Source organism: Ptiloglossa arizonensis, chromosome 7 (assembly GCF_051014685.1).
Source record: "Ptiloglossa arizonensis isolate GNS036 chromosome 7, iyPtiAriz1_principal, whole genome shotgun sequence".
NCBI classification, from domain to species: Eukaryota; Metazoa; Arthropoda; class Insecta; order Hymenoptera; family Colletidae; genus Ptiloglossa; species Ptiloglossa arizonensis.
In genome coordinates, this window is record NC_135054.1 from 19,945,384 (window position 1) to 19,962,786 (window position 17,403).

The 17,403-nt window shown below is 29.6% G+C and overlaps 5 protein-coding genes across 6 annotated transcripts; 2 read left to right on the top strand and 3 right to left on the bottom strand.

The window, feature by feature from the left end:
- Positions 1–79: 79 nt before the first annotated feature.
- Positions 80–1,843, bottom strand: Kin17 (kin17 DNA and RNA binding protein). Of its 2 annotated transcripts, XM_076316383.1 has the most exons (3): positions 1,198–1,843; positions 653–1,107; positions 431–591 (listed from the first exon to the last, which is right to left on the bottom strand). In XM_076316383.1, the coding sequence occupies exons 1-3, from the start codon at positions 1,601–1,603 to the stop codon at positions 565–567; spliced, it is 888 nt and encodes a 295-aa protein (XP_076172498.1). In that variant the 5' UTR covers positions 1,604–1,843; the 3' UTR covers positions 431–564. The 2 variants fall into 2 exon arrangements, with proteins under 2 accessions (XP_076172497.1, XP_076172498.1); XM_076316382.1 differs by having other exon boundaries at positions 80–1,107.
- Positions 1,844–2,544: 701 nt separating this feature from the next.
- Tmem214 (Transmembrane protein 214) lies at positions 2,545–6,707 on the top strand. The gene is made up of 9 exons (XM_076316452.1): positions 2,545–2,726; positions 2,925–3,121; positions 3,201–3,884; positions 3,956–4,166; positions 4,240–4,379; positions 5,240–5,366; positions 5,438–5,703; positions 5,768–5,919; positions 5,983–6,707. Exons 1-9 carry the CDS (start codon positions 2,600–2,602, stop codon positions 6,107–6,109), a joined length of 2,031 nt encoding a protein of 676 aa, XP_076172567.1. The 5' UTR covers positions 2,545–2,599; the 3' UTR covers positions 6,110–6,707.
- On the bottom strand, positions 6,480–8,780 carry LOC143149251 (deoxyribonuclease TATDN1). Its single transcript, XM_076316453.1, has 5 exons — positions 8,639–8,780; positions 8,303–8,482; positions 7,468–7,861; positions 7,194–7,397; positions 6,480–7,074 (listed from the first exon to the last, which is right to left on the bottom strand). The coding sequence occupies exons 1-5, from the start codon at positions 8,676–8,678 to the stop codon at positions 6,969–6,971; spliced, it is 924 nt and encodes a 307-aa protein (XP_076172568.1). The 5' UTR covers positions 8,679–8,780; the 3' UTR covers positions 6,480–6,968.
- A 279-nt stretch (positions 8,781–9,059) lies between these two features.
- On the bottom strand, positions 9,060–11,135 carry LOC143148945 (dolichyl-diphosphooligosaccharide--protein glycosyltransferase subunit 1). The gene has a single exon (XM_076315789.1). It carries the CDS (start codon positions 11,031–11,033, stop codon positions 9,204–9,206), a length of 1,830 nt encoding a protein of 609 aa, XP_076171904.1. The 5' UTR covers positions 11,034–11,135; the 3' UTR covers positions 9,060–9,203.
- An 833-nt stretch (positions 11,136–11,968) lies between these two features.
- On the top strand, positions 11,969–17,291 carry LOC143149363 (ATP-dependent RNA helicase DHX30). Its single transcript, XM_076316679.1, has 12 exons — positions 11,969–12,018; positions 12,165–12,294; positions 12,369–12,416; positions 12,496–12,532; positions 12,647–13,035; positions 13,113–13,297; positions 13,390–14,367; positions 14,449–14,790; positions 14,870–15,087; positions 15,154–15,358; positions 15,438–15,713; positions 15,788–17,291. The coding sequence occupies exons 1-12, from the start codon at positions 11,969–11,971 to the stop codon at positions 15,978–15,980; spliced, it is 3,051 nt and encodes a 1,016-aa protein (XP_076172794.1). The 3' UTR covers positions 15,981–17,291.
- The last annotated feature ends 112 nt before the right edge of the window (positions 17,292–17,403 follow it).

Genomic DNA, 17,403 nt, shown 5'->3' on the forward strand with positions numbered 1-17,403 from the left:
GGTAACAGTGGATGTTTTTAAACATTACCTGCAATTTTTGTACACAGGTGCTTTTTAAAGTACTTTAATATTTAATGTATAAATAAGAATATAAATCATTTTTATTCATTGGCTAGTACAAATTAAAATACAAGGTACTTGCATTTTATTGCATATATTGTAGTATACAAATTGAAACATTTGAACAAGGGTAAAAAAAATTTGCAAAATATATACAAGAGAACAAGTATAAGACTTCTTTATCTCATACTAACCAGAACATGATTACAAATAGTGTGTGATACTAAAAAAGATGGGTGAGATATATAATTTTCAATCCAAAGAATCATATTATGTATTTACACACTTGTTCATATGGTAACTTTTTTATAACAGTCTCATCTTTTGCAAGCTGTACATCAATACTATAGTTTTCTATATGAAGTTTATGTACTACTCCTTTCATACCCTTATATTTTCCCCAAAGAATCATGACTCCTTTTCCAATTGCAGGTATTACTGTCTCCAAATATTCCTGATCAATTTTTATAATATGATTCTCAACTTCTTCAGGTGATTTTAGTTTTACTTTTCCGACAAATTTAGAATTCTCTACAGATTGAATGATTCCTTTAGCTTTATAATATTTATCACCGAGGGTCTTTGTAATTACCTTGATCATTAAACCTTCCCTTAACCAACCTTCTACATTGTTATCATTATTGTTCTGTTTGAGTTTATGTTTTATCGCTTTTTTTGTTAAACTCGCATTTTTTTCTGTATCATCAGTTAATTTCTCATGTTTTATATCTGAAATTATGGATATTGATTCATTACTAGTAAAATCTTCATCTTTAATTTTTTCTTGTTTTATGACAATGGGAAGTAGTTTTGGTTTCTTGTTTATCTTCATTTCAAGAATTAAAGGTGCATCAGGATCAGATCGTTTCAGTGGTTCTTTAAAAGTTTCAGTGTGTTCACCACCTTCTTGGTAACCCTTCTCTACTTGTTTTTCAATAAATTCCATCATACGTTCTTCATCATCTTTGTCCATCTTCTGTTTCTTTGCTCTCTTTTCTTGAGCAGCTAGTGTTTCTGGATCTCTATCAATATATGTTACATACCAGCCTAAAAAAAAAAAAGAAAAATAGTCCAAATTAATTGACATATTAAATGTGCTATATTTTTCTAGAGGAACAAATAAACAAAATTAATTACCTTTTTCCGTTTCATCAACAACACATTGTCCAGAACGTCCAAGCCATTTAACAAACGCTGTTAAAGTAACCCAAATAGTAGCATTCATGTGTACATGTCCTCTGTCTGAGATGTATTCTTGATAAACACGATTAGCAGGCACACGCCTGGTGCCAAATTGTCTCTTTAATAAATTTAAATAACCATGTGAAAACTCCCTTGAAAACTGATCCATATAACGACTTGCATTGTCAGCAAACAGCAGTAACTGTCGATGATGAGACTCTGACATAGTATGACACTTGAATCCATTTTCATCTCTACATTGTTTCTGACACATCTGACAGTACCACCTTAATTTTTGCAAACCCTTTGCTTTGATTTTGTTTGCGATATATTTTGGCGTCCCTACTTCGTGCTTACCCATTGCTTAAATTTGATATGCACAAAATGTTTGGGTACGTACTACCTCAAATTATTATTAACATTTAGGTTACGAATAATATATTGTCATTAAACGTTTTTCTTCTTATTTTTATAAGTTTGTACTAATGCCATTTAAATGTTTTCAATTGATTCTGAACAGCTCTAATATTTTGCATTTTGAAAAATATGTAACTATGTTGGCATATAGGATTCTGTAAAATTCTTAGAATAATGCACTGTACTCTTCTTACAATAAGCTTTTACAACACCGTATATATGAAGAATCCTAATGCCATCTATAAAACATTGTGTAATTATTTATATTTTCACACTATTAAATATCGGTAATGTAGAAGGATTACAAGGTTTAAAGGAAGGGGAAAATGTAAAGAAATTAAATTAGACTGATTTCGTTTAATTTTATACATGTCACAAAAGTATGTACGGAAATATTAATATCTTTCATCGCACAATAGGGAATATCATATGAACGGAATTAGTTGTCTGTAGTGACAGCAGACAGAAGCTGGTTGCATCATCTAGGAATAGAAAAGAGAACTATTCCTCGACAAACTTGAGCGTTTTTCCACCAGGTGTACGAACCCCTTAGTATAGTTTTACATGTACTCCAAAAGATGGCGACTCACTTTACTGCCATGTCACAAATGTGTGTCATTACGCGGCAAGAATATATGGTGTCAAAGTTTCAAAAATCTCGCAAAATGTTTTAAAAAAGTATTATAATATTATAATATCCTTCTATTGATTTACAATTTTTTATATTTGTGAGAATAAATTTTACTCAAATAGTATATTTTCTTTCTATAAAAGGACTGAAAAAATTACTTGATACGAATAAAAATAGCGCGTGGCAGATTGCTAAATACGCATGCGCGACCACGTACGATAGTTAGTCGACACATAACTGCCAACAAACACTTTAGTGCCTTTTAGTAGTATTGTTGAGTGTTCGTTTGTTTACTGCATTTATTGCGCTATGTCGTCTGGCGGCTGGGAATTAGTTGGAAGAAACAAAAAGGATAAGAGCAATGGGAAGATTAATAAATTAACTAAAGCTGAAAAAAAAAAATTTATTGAAAATGCTCCAAAAGTGGAAGATTTTTGTAAGTTATTGTTTTTAACCTCTGCTAACTCGTTATTTTTATTCAGTACAGTTAATCAAACTTCTATGATCAACAACCAATATTTTTTAAATAAACACATAATATAACCATTTTTTAGGTACACATATCAGAGAACGTTTAATGTTAAGTTACATTATGATTTAAAAATATGTCACTAAAAGTGTTTATTTGTTTCAGTACCATTAAGCCAAGTGAAGAGTTTATATGATAATTTGGATAATAACAGAGAAAATAAGAAATTGTCAAAGGAAAAGGAAAGTAAAACAAAGGAAAATGAAGAGAAAAAAAAGCAACAAAAGCAGCAACAATCTGAAAAAAAGAAGCAAGAACCAAAAGAGAAGCTACCAAAATCTATAAAAGATGCATTAAATGAGGTATAACTATGTATATTTTTGGTACAATTTTTATCTAATTTGCAACAAAACTTATTCATTGGAGCATTGTTTTCTACAGATTAATCCAAACGAACTCTGTGATGTTTTAACTAGTGGTCAAACCAGATTTCCTGAAGCTCCACTAATCTGGTTAATAGATCTTGCTGCATTTCTCAATGCAAAAATGCCTATTGACAAAGAAGATGCAATCTTCTCTGGAAAACCTAAAGATTATCCATTGAGCATAGTACCTAAACCAATTTCTTCCACTTTAGAAAAAGCCATTGAGATGGCAGGGAAACAGACAGCACAACTTTTTTATGAAAATACTCTCACCACTATGGCTACTGATATGGTAAAAGGATCAGCAGTTGTTGGCCATAAAATATTTTTACAACTTTTAGCACGTATTAATCCTGAAATGACTGTTGCTAACATTCCTAAACTGATTACTGTGAGAAATTCCTACCAAAATAGAAAAGCTATTGGATTGTCTCTACTGTGGGCTTTATCTCAAGCAGGTAGAAAAAACTTGGCTGTGGGTTTGAAAGTGTGGCACGAAGTTATGTCTCCCATGTTAGAAACAAAGAGTTACTCTAGTTATGTAGCACAAGTTCTTAATGATATTGTTTTTGATCATGAAAACTTTCATGATTTTAAGCCAGAACTTTATCTTGACATTGTCGAAGATACATGTTCTGGAAAGTTTAACATACCTGCCACTGTAGGTAGAGAAATTAATAACAGCATTACAAGATTAAGAGTAAGCATTTAACATTTATGAATATTAATAATTAAACTAGGAAACTATAATATTTCTTATATTTTTTCCAGTTACGACTATTTAAAAATAAAAACATAAGTTATGCAAAATTGTTTGAAGTATTAATGGGTAAAATTACACAAAAAATACATGCAAATTATAGAGATGAATTAATTAAAACTCTTGTAGCTTGTTTGGCTACAGATCCTCTTTGTTTCTCTGTTTGGAGATCTCTTCATGCTAAGAATTTGTACCAATCTCATCTTATTTTGGAATACATTGGTAAGATTTATTCACAAAAAACATGAATTCTTAATTATTGTATTCATAAATTTAACTTTACCTTATGTTTTAGATGCTAAATGGAGTACCTTTCACACAGTTTTGAAAAAAAAGAGTTTGAAAGAAACGTGTATAGTATTTCAAACAACTAATGAGAGGTGGAAAAAGAGCAAAGATAAAGGTCTAGCTAATAGTTGCAGTAAAATATGTACGGTAGGTATTTTATTTATAATCTAAATTTCATACATAAAAAAACTTATAAAATACATGTATATAAAAATATTTCAAAATTGTTAATTATTGAAATATACACAAAGTAGTGGTACAATTTTTACCAATAGTGGTAAAGTTTTAGTGTTATATAAAGCACATAAAACGTTATTAGCCAATTATTGAAGTGAATCATCCTGTATGTAGTTCTTCATGTCTAAAATCTTTTGAAATATCCCGCGTCACACTGCTCGCAATATTCTACATTCTACGTGTGTGTAATGATACCTAATAGCATTACAAGCGCGCGGAACGTGTAAGTTACTTTTTTGACCGATTGTCTGTGTTCACACGTGAAAACAATTATTTAGTCACACGTACAATTTTTAGTAACACCTATCGAAAAGTCCACTCGAACATTGATCGTACTGTCGAAAATATTACTTTTGAACATCTCGATAAATTCAAATCTCAGGTGTAGCTTAGGTTAGGTAAGCTTGTTTTTTCGGGAGTAGCTATCGATCGCATATTGTCCCCTCAGCTCCACCAGTGACGACATTCATCGTTCATCGTCATCACATTTCTTTTTTATCAGCAGATACGTATTTGAAACAATTAAAATAGAATAATTTAGAAGAGATTCTCTTTCCGCGTCAATTCCAGAGGTAAGAAATGTGTTTACGCGAATTAGAAGATGTGTAATTCGCTTATACAAATTGACGACACGTTAATTTTCATGTTATTTGTAGTGACCTTTAGTCTTTAAACTTGCTAATGGAAATATAGTTGTCGGTATTTTAAGCAAAAAATAAATTTTTGCAACAATATAGATGTTTTATAAATTTCATTTTATCGCCTTGCAGAATCTACTAGTGAAAATGACAGCTTCATCCAATAAGACGTTTCCCTGGAGAAAAGGATTTATTTTATTATTACTTCTGACTGGTGCTGTTGTAGGTTACGATGTTTATCAACACGGTAATTTTAAAGGTAATAGAAAAAAAAATAAACACTTATGAAAATTTATTGTCATAAAAATTATTAATATTGTGATTGCTTAGAATCCAATACAGGTAAGTTCTTGAATAGAAGCGGATTATCTGAGCATGGACAAAACGCATGGACCATGGTTCAAGGATGTTCTTCTAAAGCACTTGAATTTATAGAAGCTAGTTCACCGGAATATTATAAAGCAACTGTTGAAACATGTAAACCTTACATTAAATTAGCTGGAGACTTTTATCTTGTGATGAAAAATGTTTCTCTCGATATTTATGAAAATATTGTAGCATATGCTGAAAAGAATGGGCCTGTAGTTTTACAAATGGTAAATATAAAAAGTTTGATATAAGATACGTGATCATAATGTAATTGCTTTCTATACTTTGTAGATTGAATATTATGCCCCAGGAATATTGGATGAAATCCATTTACGGAGTAACCAGGGATTCGAACTTTTAAAAGTTTACTCAAATGTTTGTGCAGAAAAATTTTTTGAACACTCAAATGCAATATCACGATGGTTGCAGCACAATGTTTTTGTGTAAGTACAGAAATGTGTTAAAAATTTAAATCAATATATTTTATGGGCTTCTTATTATTTTAGTGGAAAACTAAGTCCAGAAAGTTTACAAAATTATGCCTCAAAAGCTATCGATACCACACAGACATTGGCAAGTCAAACTTATGATTGGGTGTATGAAAAAGTGCAAACACTATCCAAAGTTCCGTGAATGAAATTCATTGGATGATGCAACCGATTTTATCGGTGATAAAAATCTCCTCCCACATTTCAGCATTTACTTTTATGATTCCAAATGTATTGCGGCGGCCATTTCACCTGTGATATTTGAAGAATGTAACATATTCAAATGAATCATGACATTTTGAAAATCTGGAAATTTGATCAAAGTGTCAATCCTTTTTTTTTAAGTTAATGTGTATATCAAGCAAAATAATTATCGAAGTAATATATAGACTACTCTATTTAGTACCAAACTTTTGTACATTTACCATTGTATTTTCATTTAATGTTCCTGGTATGTGGATTAAATGATAATATAACAAGATAATATGTGAATTGAACGTATATTGAATAGTTATTTTTTTTTTGGTATTTTTCTTATAAAAATAAAGGAGGAGTGGACAGTATAATTAACTTATTAATATATGCAGAATATTAACTTAATGTCATTGGATACATCAATAAGTGTAACGATAGCGATGTTCATAGGAGTAGTAGAATAATGTCGATAAATATAGGAATAGTAATAATAATTATTATTATAATTATAAATATAATAGTGCTAATAATGCAACTAATGGAGATGATTATGGTGGCAATGATAATTTTAACAAGAATATATTAAAGTTTTATATGGAAAGAGATCAATGGAATGTGACACCAGTCACATCCATAGAGCTATGCATGTAAAAATGAGTATCGTCGTTTCATTCCTTCTGAGAAATGAATTTGGTAGAAATTCATAGTTTTCCTTTCTTCTATTATATAGTTTCACAGCATTCCTCCCTGATTATATGTGTGAGCGTGCAATGGTAAAAACGCACAATGATTGTATATATAAGTTACAGTTACAGTTCATGAGGGAAAAAAACTTTCATTGTATTTTTATATATTTGATTGCACAAATATTCTTCTTCTTCATCCCTAATTCGTGCAAGTACTTCTAAAATCTGACTGAAAAAACCAAACAATAATGTACAATTATGCAATTATATTATTAATAGTTATTTTAACTATTAATATAAAAGCAGACTTATAATTAAAATTAGATTTAACAATTCATTAATATTTACACTATGGTGCATGGTTCATTTCTTCCTTTAACCATCCGATCAGGCTGCCACTTTTCTTTTTTAACAGATGGAAAGTTGGTAATGATATCTTTTGCTGAAGCATGAGTTGGTCTTATCTCACACCATGGACAATCAGTTTCTATCATCAACCTATCTGAAGGGATAGTTGTAACGGAAAACAGATTTTCTTCTGTTTTAAGAGAACTGTAAATGCAATTAAAATCAATTTTACTCTTATGAAAAGTTCCAGACATACATAATTTACTTGACATACCATCCATTAATACCAATGTATAATCCCATTTGTAATATAGAATTAGCTTCTTCTGGATTGCCATCAAAAGAATGTACAACACCAGCTGTTAATGTATCTTTATGTTTTCTTAAAATTCGTATAAAATCTTCGCTAGCATTACGGCAGTGTAAAAACATTGGTAATTTCAAAGCAGAACACAAAGACAATTGCATTTCAAAATACTTTTTCTGCACATCCTTTGAACAAAATTGTAGCCTATCATAATCTAGCCCCATTTCACCAATAGCAACAATTTTATCTTTATTATCTACAGCTAGATCTGACAATGATTTAAGGTATGCTTCTGGATCACCATTCTCTTCAAATTCATTGCAACGTGTTGGATGACAACCAATGGTTGAAAATAATCGTTCTGGAATATATCCAATGGTCAATATACAATCAAGTCTAATAGAATGCAAAAAATGATAACATAATATATACCTAGATATTTCCATTGACATGCATTTTGTTGGTGCAGTTATAGAATAGAATCACAGCAACCATTGCATCTCTCTTTCAGCGGTTTCTTCGTATGCAATGATTGCATTGCGATCTAATAAGAGATAAATAAACAGTAGGTGTACATTATAATAATAAATCTTTACCCTCGCAGTTGAAAGCCTGCAAGGTTTATAAAGGATTAAACGTTCCAAAATCATTGTACTCGTTTAAAAAACATGAATAGCTCAACATAAGAAGAGAATTTCAATATTACAGACTATAGCTGCCCGTGATAGAGAGACGCGACAGTGACTAATATATGTATGCAATCTAACTAACATTTTCAAATATTTATGCAACAGTATCTTACCATCTGTTCGTGCTATTACAAGGGCCTTCTTACTTTCTTCTACGTTGCCGGCAGTAATTATAATTTTCGATAAATTATTATTCCAACTTCGTTCTAAAACTTTGTCTAAATCCGGATGATGTTTCTGAGACCCATTATAAATTCCTTGGTACATAGAATCCGACAAATTGGCCCCGATATCTGTAGATAAATTAACAACGGTAGAACATATCAATCGTCAATGTATAACCTCCTTCTAAACATTTGAAACCAGCAGAAAAAATACACTGCAGTTTGCAGTGTAAAAATATTAAGCACTGAAACGTTAATACGACTATCAAAAAAAAGTTTGATTACCTATGAATTTTCGTAAATTACTCATTCTAACTTTGAGCATTCGACGTATGAACGAAGTGACAGTTTTTCAAGAACAGTACTGTCCGAAAGGTTAGCAGGTGTCTTATTTAACCGGCGTTGTGCACTGACACATGGGTTTATTGAATACTTGACGTTCCATGAGAATGGAAGTTATATTTTTGTATTGTTTACTATATGCAACAAGTAAATTATATTCTTTAAAATGTATTTGTACTTTTACGAATATATTAGCTATTATTTTCTATTTAGTTATTTTAATTAAGAATTAAAAAAAATATATATATGTATATATATATGTGTGTATATATATATTTAAATGTAACTATATTATATAATTCAAAAAATATAATTGTTTAAAATATTGAAAAGTTATGTTATATTTAAATAAGTGAGAAATGTGTGGCGCATGATTTATATTTCTTTATTATAAATCTTAACTATCATACAGGAAAGGTTCTGTTGTAACTTATTATCAAAAATTTTTTAGCTAATTGTTTAAATTATTATTATTAAAGTCTCTTGCTTACAAATTTGAAGAATTTTATTATTGCAAGGACTTTACAATGGAATTTATTTTCTCAACACACTCTTCTTTCTTCTTTGAAATAGCTGCTTCTGCTTCTACAAATTGTTGGCGTCCTATTTTACCTGGCACTAATTTGTCTACATATAGTGCTTGTTGTTGATTATAAAGTTCTTTCAGTGTCCTATCATATTTTTGCAATTCTTGAACACGATCATAAACATCTCCAGATTCTCCTTTTAAGCGTTGTGCAATTTCTGCAACAGCACTTGTTGCACTTTTGTATTCTTGATTAATGCCTTTAACCACCGACAAAAATGCATTAGCATCCTTGTTTGTTTTGAGATATGCCAACTGATCATCTAATTCATTGTAAGAAGTTACACGTCGATCTTGTACAGCTAAAATTTTTTCACATTGCCCAGCAATTCTCAACTTACTCTCTGAAATCTCATCTTTATCAATTGAAAAATCAAGTCTTACATAAGTAATTACTAATAAAAATAATAAGTATAATGCAGCTGCTACAAGTAATGGTTCTTGTAACATTAATATACGTGGAAATGTGTATTTTAGCTTGAAATCCTGAATGTAGTTTTCAACTAAATTTTTCTTTGTGACAGATATTACTGGACGCCCAGTAGTATCTAGATATGTATAGTGAAGAGAATCTGACAAACGTGTTGCTGAATATGGAAGATTAAGTTCAATATTTTTTGAACCCTCTGGTAAAACAATTTTTACAACCAATTCGTCTACGATCATATCATCAAACACATGATCCAATAGTCTCATTTCTAAAGTGTACTGATCCCCAGAATGAAATAGGTACTCATAGCTAGGTACATTATATCCAATTATGTATCGAGTTTTCCAACCTCCAAAGAGTGGAAATCGTGGACGAAGATTTAATTCTACAGAATCTTTTTTTATTCGAGTATGTGATGTTGAAATATTACCAATTTCATCTCTATAATAAATATCAGATGCAGCTGCAGGTAGAATAGTATCAAAACTTTGAATACTAGCCTGTCCTGATTTTGCTTCTCTAGCATATTCATAACGTGAGAATGAACCTTTTAATAAAGCACCAGTATGTAATAAATCAATATGTTCTTCCACTGCAATATTTCCCCAATGAGATATTTCAATGTTCCTTTCGAGTCTAGTAACAGTGAGAAACTTGTTGTTGTTTTCAAAGTGTATACTCAATTCCTCATATGAAAATGGAAGAAGCTTTTCATATGGACCATACGTAATCATTGAATCGCTTTGTGAAACTGGTTTGAACTTAGTATAACTTTCTACATTACGCGATGGAAGAGATACAATGGTTGTTTGTTTCATAATATTGTATGGCGAATAAAGATAAATATTTCCTATATATTTTACTAATTGCTTTTCCTTTTGTGTGATCTCCTTAGGATGAGGTATAAGTTCATGCGTTAATATCATTTCAATTTCCACAGACATAATTCTTCCAGGAGAAAGTGTGTCCTTCAATTCAATTCGGTAAAAAGTCTTATCTGAATGTGCATTTACCTTTGTTTCAATTAATTTTAGCTCAACTCGTACAGGTTCTCTATAAGCAGCTATATAGCTGAGAGTGTTTTTTTGTTTGGGTTCTAACGAAAAGAGGAAATTTCGTATATGTCGATCTTTGCTCCCATTTTCCAATACAAGTCTAGTTGTAATTTTAGTTAATTGAGATTGTAAATCGATATGTTTTTCCACATTTTTAAAGTACAGGTCAGGATCGACGACATCATTAGCGACCAGAGGTTTAATATATAAACCAAGGAGCAGCGTGATATTCCATATTATTATTGCAGGTAGACTAGTCCGAGTCATATTTTCTCTTGTAAAAATTTCTTTGGTCTTATATCACTATTATCATATAAACTTTTCAACCAACCGGTAAACGAATGGGTTACCGTTGGCATATAACATAGACGTGGCGTTTACCAAAAATCACGTCTTACAAAGATAGGAAACTTGTATGTCACAAAACGTTCAAGTAACAATCTGTTATTCCCTATGTCACAACTTCCCAACATTTCTGGTGAAAATTATTTTGAAAACTTTGACGATCTTAAACGGTGAGCACTGCTTAAGGCTTTAACCGATCTATGTTTATATAATATTCCTTTCTTATTTAGTCTTATTGAGTATACGGACAAAGTTTGTAGATTAAAAACTGTGACATTCTGTATTAATGTATAAAAATCGAGTACTAAATAAAAGTGCAGGGAAATAAATTGTAGACAAAATGTGATTTCCTCGTATTATTGAAATATATTAATTGTAAAGTGTTTGAGATCATTCGAAGTTTATAGATTATCCAAACCAATTAATTTCCATTCATGTTAATCTTTTTTAAACTTCATTAAATGCAGAATAATTAACGTTACTTTTTCCTTGTGGTAGACATATATCTTTGAAACCAGATTGTGAAACCATATTATCTTGATATATAAACATTTCTTACTATTTGATATTAACCTTTGTTTATAAACACGTGATATGTTTGATCATTTCTAGTAACAAAAAACAAGATTTTTATTTAGGTGTGGTAATTCAAGTGTAAATGCTGAAACTATTATCTACAGTTTCAATATTTTGATACTATTTTGACAATTATTATAGAAGAGATAAAAAAGTTTTCCATATAAATTTATAGTTTTTGACAAATAACAGTTTATGTATTAAACTGCCTACAACCATACATTAATCAGTGCCCAAAAAATATTTGTTTTTTAATGTATTTGTTATTCATTCCGAAAAAGATGTTTATGCTTCAAGTTACATCTACCCTGAGGAAATCAGTATCCAATTAGTAAGTCTTATGTACATTTGTTATTATATCCTTATCATGTACCATTTAATTTCAATATATTCATAGGAGAATGTGTTTATTGTATTAAATATATTTTAAAAGATGTATGTTTAAAAGTATTTAAACTAATTAGTTTTATTGAATAGTGAATTATTATACCTAACGGGCCAATTATATAAAACATGTTTTGAAGAAACTCTCATATATTCAAGAATATTTTATCGTTCTTATAAGAAAAAGGCTACAACTTTGACGGAATTCAACTGCTTTGAGGAAGTATGTTTTATTTCAGTAGAAGTTAAACAGATTTAGTAAAATCTAATACAATTTAATAAAATTCTTTTTTTAAGTTAAAACTTAGCAAGAATGAAGAAACAAATGAAAATGACATTAAGATTGTAAGTATAAATATAATAAATTTGATAAGAAACAATGTAAAAGGTTGATTGTTTTACTATTATAAAATTAATTTAATAGGATCACACACAATACGATGGTAAAAGTTCAAAACTCAGTAAGTACAATAAAATAATGATAATAATAAACATATTATTATATGTTAAGTTTTTTAGATATATATATATATATAATATTATTTTTGGAAATGTATTTATATTACTATTTTCAGATATTGAACAATTGTTCCCAAATCCTTTGTGTAGTCTTACTAATATTTACAATAGTGTGAATCATGAATTTGATAAAAAAGAAAGCCTATCTATTAAATATGAATCAAATAATGTCAAGTCTGACAAAATGAAAATGAAATGTATTATTGATGTTCAATGGCCCTCGGAAATGTCTTTTATTGGTATAGGACCAAATAAGAAAATTACTTCATTACATGCAGCAAAGAAATGTTTGACTTGGTTGTATACGAATCAAATGATTACAACATCAAAACCTGTATTATATAGCAAGAATGAAATTCAAACTTTGTTGAAGAAACCTATTAGAATAGATCTTAGACCAGAATTTAGAGATGAAATTGAAACTATAGTGAACAGTTTTGATAATGTAAGTTTTATTAGCATTGGGAGCATATTTTTAATATTTACAATTACATTTCAACCTGTTATTCATAATACTTGTAGGTTATAAAAGACATAGTAGAAGCATCATCTACTACTAATAGTGAAGATGTTCCTTCAAGTGAAATACAATATAAGAGTTACTTGTCACAGATGGAACCACAACGAGTAGATACCCGTAATTATAAATTAGCAGAGGAACTCAAAAACAAGGAACATAATACAGATTTGCCCATTTTCAACTATAAGTATGTAATCAAAATTTATATATTATTAACATATTTAGTAAAAGGTTTGACTTTCAGCTTTTTGTAATTTATAAAAAAGGAATACTTTTCAGATCAGAAATTCTTGATGCCATAGAGAAAAATCAAGTTGTTTTAATTAAAGGTGGTACTGGCTGTGGTAAAAGTACCCAAGTTCCACAATACATATTTGATGCATTCACAGAAAACAATAATGCATGCAATTGTAATATACTTGTGTCAGAACCTCGGCAAGTTTCAGCTACATCTTTAGCTGTTCGTGTTGCTGATGAAAGAAATGAGAAAGTAGGCAAGGTGGTTGGTTATCACGTACGGTTAAAACATTGTATACCAAGGATGAGCGGTTCAATTTTGTATTGCACAACCGGTATATTGCTACAAAAAATACGCATAAATCCTACTTTACTAGATGTGTCGCATGTAATACTAGACGAAGCCCATGAAAGAAGTCTGCAGATTGATATATTGCTTAATCTATTAAAAGGATTGTTGAAAATCAATCCGTCTTTGAAACTTATAATTATGTCGGCAACAGTAAATGCAAAGGTATTCGAACAATACTATTCCTGTGCAGTTGTTGATATTCCTGGAAAGATATATCCTGTAAAAATGCACTTTATGGACGAAATTGATGTTCTTATAAAATCATCATCAATAAAAAACGTCATGGATAGAGAGGTACCTGTTAAAAAAGTAGTAGCACTAATTAATTGGATTAGAAAAAATAAACCGCCTGGAGCTATTTTATGTTTTCTGCCAGGTTGGCATGAAATTAAACTTGTTGAGTCTCTGTTAAGGAATAGAAGTGATCTATTAATATTACCATTTCACTCTAAATTGAACTACAATGAGCAGCAACAGGTCTTTTGTGATGTACCTGAAAATATTCAAAAAATTATTTTAGCTACAGATATTGCTGAAAGCAGTATTACCATTAGAGATGTTAGTTATGTTATAGATACTGCATTGAAGAAACTTTTATTCTGTAATGAAATTAAGGGTACAACTAGTATCAACACTGTTTTGATATCGCAGGCAAATCTTTTACAAAGGTAATTGTCATTTTATTTGTTCTATGGTTTTCTTGTCCAAACTATAAGAAAAAATTAAAATCTTTCTTTAACAATATTTAGACGAGGAAGAGCTGGACGTGTTAAACCAGGTGAAAGTTACCATCTCATTTCAAAAGCAACATACAAGACATTAGAATTGTATCCAGAGCCAGAAATACATAGAGCGCCATTAGACCAGACAATTATTATTAGTAAAATCTATAGCAATCAGAAAGTAAAAGATTTCTTCAATAATATGCTTGAACCACCTAATGAAATATCAATATTACAAGCTGTAGAGTCATTGGAAACTTTTGGTATTCTCGACGAGAATGAATGTCTTACAAATTTAGGAAAACGTATAATACATTTTACATTGGACACTAGTCTAAGTAGAGCACTCGTGTTCTCCTGCGTATTTCAGTATGTACAGATATAAATTTTAGTCGTTTTAAACGAGTTCGAACTTGTACTAAGTGATTTTCTTTTCCGTGTTTTGTAGATGTTTAAATCCTATTTTAACAATAGCCTCTATGAATACTACCGACAATGAAATATCTTCTATTACGTTAAAGAATAAATCACATTTGAGAAATGAAAAAGTAATGTATCATAATACAAGCGATCATATCGCTATGTACAAATTTTATAATAATCTGTATATTGATAATGAGTCGTCACTTAAAAATCTAGTATATAAAAATTTTGAGATACTACCAAGTAAGTTTATCAAGTATCTGAACAATGTATTATTTGATGCTTTAATTAACTGTTAATTACTTATAGAAATACGTAGGTTACATCTAGAAGAGGTCGTTAGTAGTGGTATGATTTCATCACCTGACGTGTGCAACGATATAAATTTGCATAGTAACCACAACGAGTTAATTCGAGCTATTTTGTTTTCGGCTACAAATCGGATAATAAAGTTTTCACCATATGGGTATAAAAAAAATTGTTTCACAAAAACTGCAAACGTGTTTATATCTCAGTAAGTATGAGTTTTAATTGTGTATATAAGTACATTATAGAATAAATAATCGTAACATATGTACTTTATAATATTTTAGAGATAACAGTAAAGTTGCCCTTGGAACAGAGAGTGTAAATTTCAAACGCCAAACATGGCCAAGTCAGTTTATGACGTACCTTAATAAAATGGAGCACATTAAGCAACGTACTTGCGTGGTTTCTGATACAAGTATAATTTCACCTTTATCGGTTCTCTTATTTAATCAAATTGGTTTTACAAGTGTAAAGAGAGACAGCAATTCTTGTGACAAAACAGAGGATGTTATTATTACCATAAATAATTTAAAAAATGTGCAGCTATCTTGTGATGCAGAGTTCGTAATTTTACATTCACATTTTGTACACTGCATTTTTGTAACATTTATTTTTTATATTATTTACCTTCCAGGACTGCAGAACTACTTTTGAAGTTACGAGACAGATTATGGATTATTGTAGATTATATAATTCAATATGAAGGTAAATACACTAAGGAACATGATTTAGCAAAAGTTAAATCCTATAGAGACCAATTGGTGGCTTTAGTCTCAAAAATGTTAAAGGAACATTCGAAAAGTATAGATAATGTACAAAAGCATTGATTCAACTGAATGTATAAAAGCGATACAATTTTGCATTTATATATTAATAATAACTGTAGAAATATATTTATGTTTTTATGAATGTTTTTATAAATGTTTTTCTGTATATACACGAGATTTTTAAGTAAAACTCTACAAACATAAATTTCATACATACTCGCGTGCATATATGATCACAGTATACAGTTTAAAATTCTCGCATCTGCAATTAGTTAAAGTTCAATAAAATCTGGTTTTCATAAATCTTTACATAAACGATCATTGAACTTTATGTATTGATGGATAGCCCTTTAAAAGTTTAAATTCACATATCCATTTTTTTAAAATACCGAAACCCTACCAACACCACAATTCTCCCAGTCTCTTGGGTGAGAATTTAAATAATTCTCAATCCCAAATTGAAAGATATTCTTGATTGTCGAAGACAATATACGCATCGTTTTTACAAAGTACACAATAACTTTCATTAAATTATGCCGTACCGATTATTAATTCATTTGTCATTTATATATTTCGTTTTAATAGCAATCGATTTCTTTTAACTACACGGCTACTGCATGTATATTTGTAAACACTTATTTGCAACGCTTATTTATAAATATATGTGCATCACTTCAGCGAATGTTGTATAAAATATAACAGTATTATTTTATCATAATGATACGTTATAAAACTTCAATATATTAAAATCTATCTTGTATATACATTTAGCAGGTACATTGAAGCGTGCGCTTCCGGTATGAAAGAAAGTGTTATTTTATTACAAGATTTGCAAGTCTTATTAAATATTTCAGGTTCTAAGGTAACAATTACTATTGTTCCCTTTCAAGTTTCATCATCAATTTAATTTTCATCCTTCGTCCTCGCGTGATTATTTATAAAATTATAATAAATTAACGCAATAACGAAAGAATATATTAGGATATCATATTATAAATTAATATAAAATGTATAAATAAAAAGATGTGTGTAAATTTATGTTGCTAGTAACGGACATAGTTAACTTTATCGTATGGTATATGTTATCATTAAACAAAGCGTAATATTTATCGCAACAGAAACAAACATGAATTAGGCTGATAACGGAGGAAAAATTAATTTATAGTCAAATAAATAAACCGCGTGATCGAAATATATTATATACGAAATTAAATTACTCTTTATTACGTATTTGTAAAAATAATATAAGATAAATATTATTATTTAATGATAATTAAAATAATAAACAACAATAACAAGAATGTTAATCACGTCGATAAAGAAACAGATTAGAATTATAATACCATTTTGGTAAGATATCATTAGGTTTCGGTTTGTGATCATCTTCAGAATACGATTAATTTGTTTTTAGTTTTCAATCTCTTATCGAGATTGAAGGTTTTTTTTTACAAAAATACACCTAATTAGCTTTATTTATTACGTT

Bases quoted from the DNA above. Each gene is read 5' to 3' on its own strand.
- LOC143148945 (XM_076315789.1), bottom strand. From the start codon at position 11,033: ATGACTCGGACTAGTCTACCTGCAATAATAATATGGAATATCACGCTG.
- LOC143149251 (XM_076316453.1), bottom strand. From the start codon at position 8,678: ATGCTCAAAGTTAGAATGAGTAATTTACGAAAATTCATAG. The intron at 7,862-8,302 runs GTAAGATACTGT...GATATATTCCAG, and splicing joins TGTAATAGCACGAACAGATG to AACGATTATTTTCAACCATT. The intron at 7,398-7,467 runs GTATGTCAAGTA...TTGCATTTACAG, and splicing joins TACATTGGTATTAATGGATG to TTCTCTTAAAACAGAAGAAA.
- Kin17 (XM_076316382.1), bottom strand. From the start codon at position 1,603: ATGGGTAAGCACGAAGTAGGGACGCCAAAATATATCGCAAACAAAATC. The intron at 1,108-1,197 runs GTAATTAATTTT...TTTTTTTTTTAG, and splicing joins TGTTGATGAAACGGAAAAAG to GCTGGTATGTAACATATATT.
- Tmem214 (XM_076316452.1), top strand. From the start codon at position 2,600: ATGTCGTCTGGCGGCTGGGAATTAGTTGGAAGAAACAAAAAGGATAAG. The intron at 3,885-3,955 runs GTAAGCATTTAA...TATTTTTTCCAG, and splicing joins ACAGCATTACAAGATTAAGA to TTACGACTATTTAAAAATAA. The intron at 5,704-5,767 runs GTAAATATAAAA...TATACTTTGTAG, and splicing joins GGCCTGTAGTTTTACAAATG to ATTGAATATTATGCCCCAGG.
- LOC143149363 (XM_076316679.1), top strand. From the start codon at position 11,969: ATGTTTATGCTTCAAGTTACATCTACCCTGAGGAAATCAGTATCCAAT. The intron at 12,417-12,495 runs GTAAGTATAAAT...TTAATTTAATAG, and splicing joins ATGAAAATGACATTAAGATT to GATCACACACAATACGATGG. The intron at 14,368-14,448 runs GTAATTGTCATT...AACAATATTTAG, and splicing joins CAGGCAAATCTTTTACAAAG to ACGAGGAAGAGCTGGACGTG.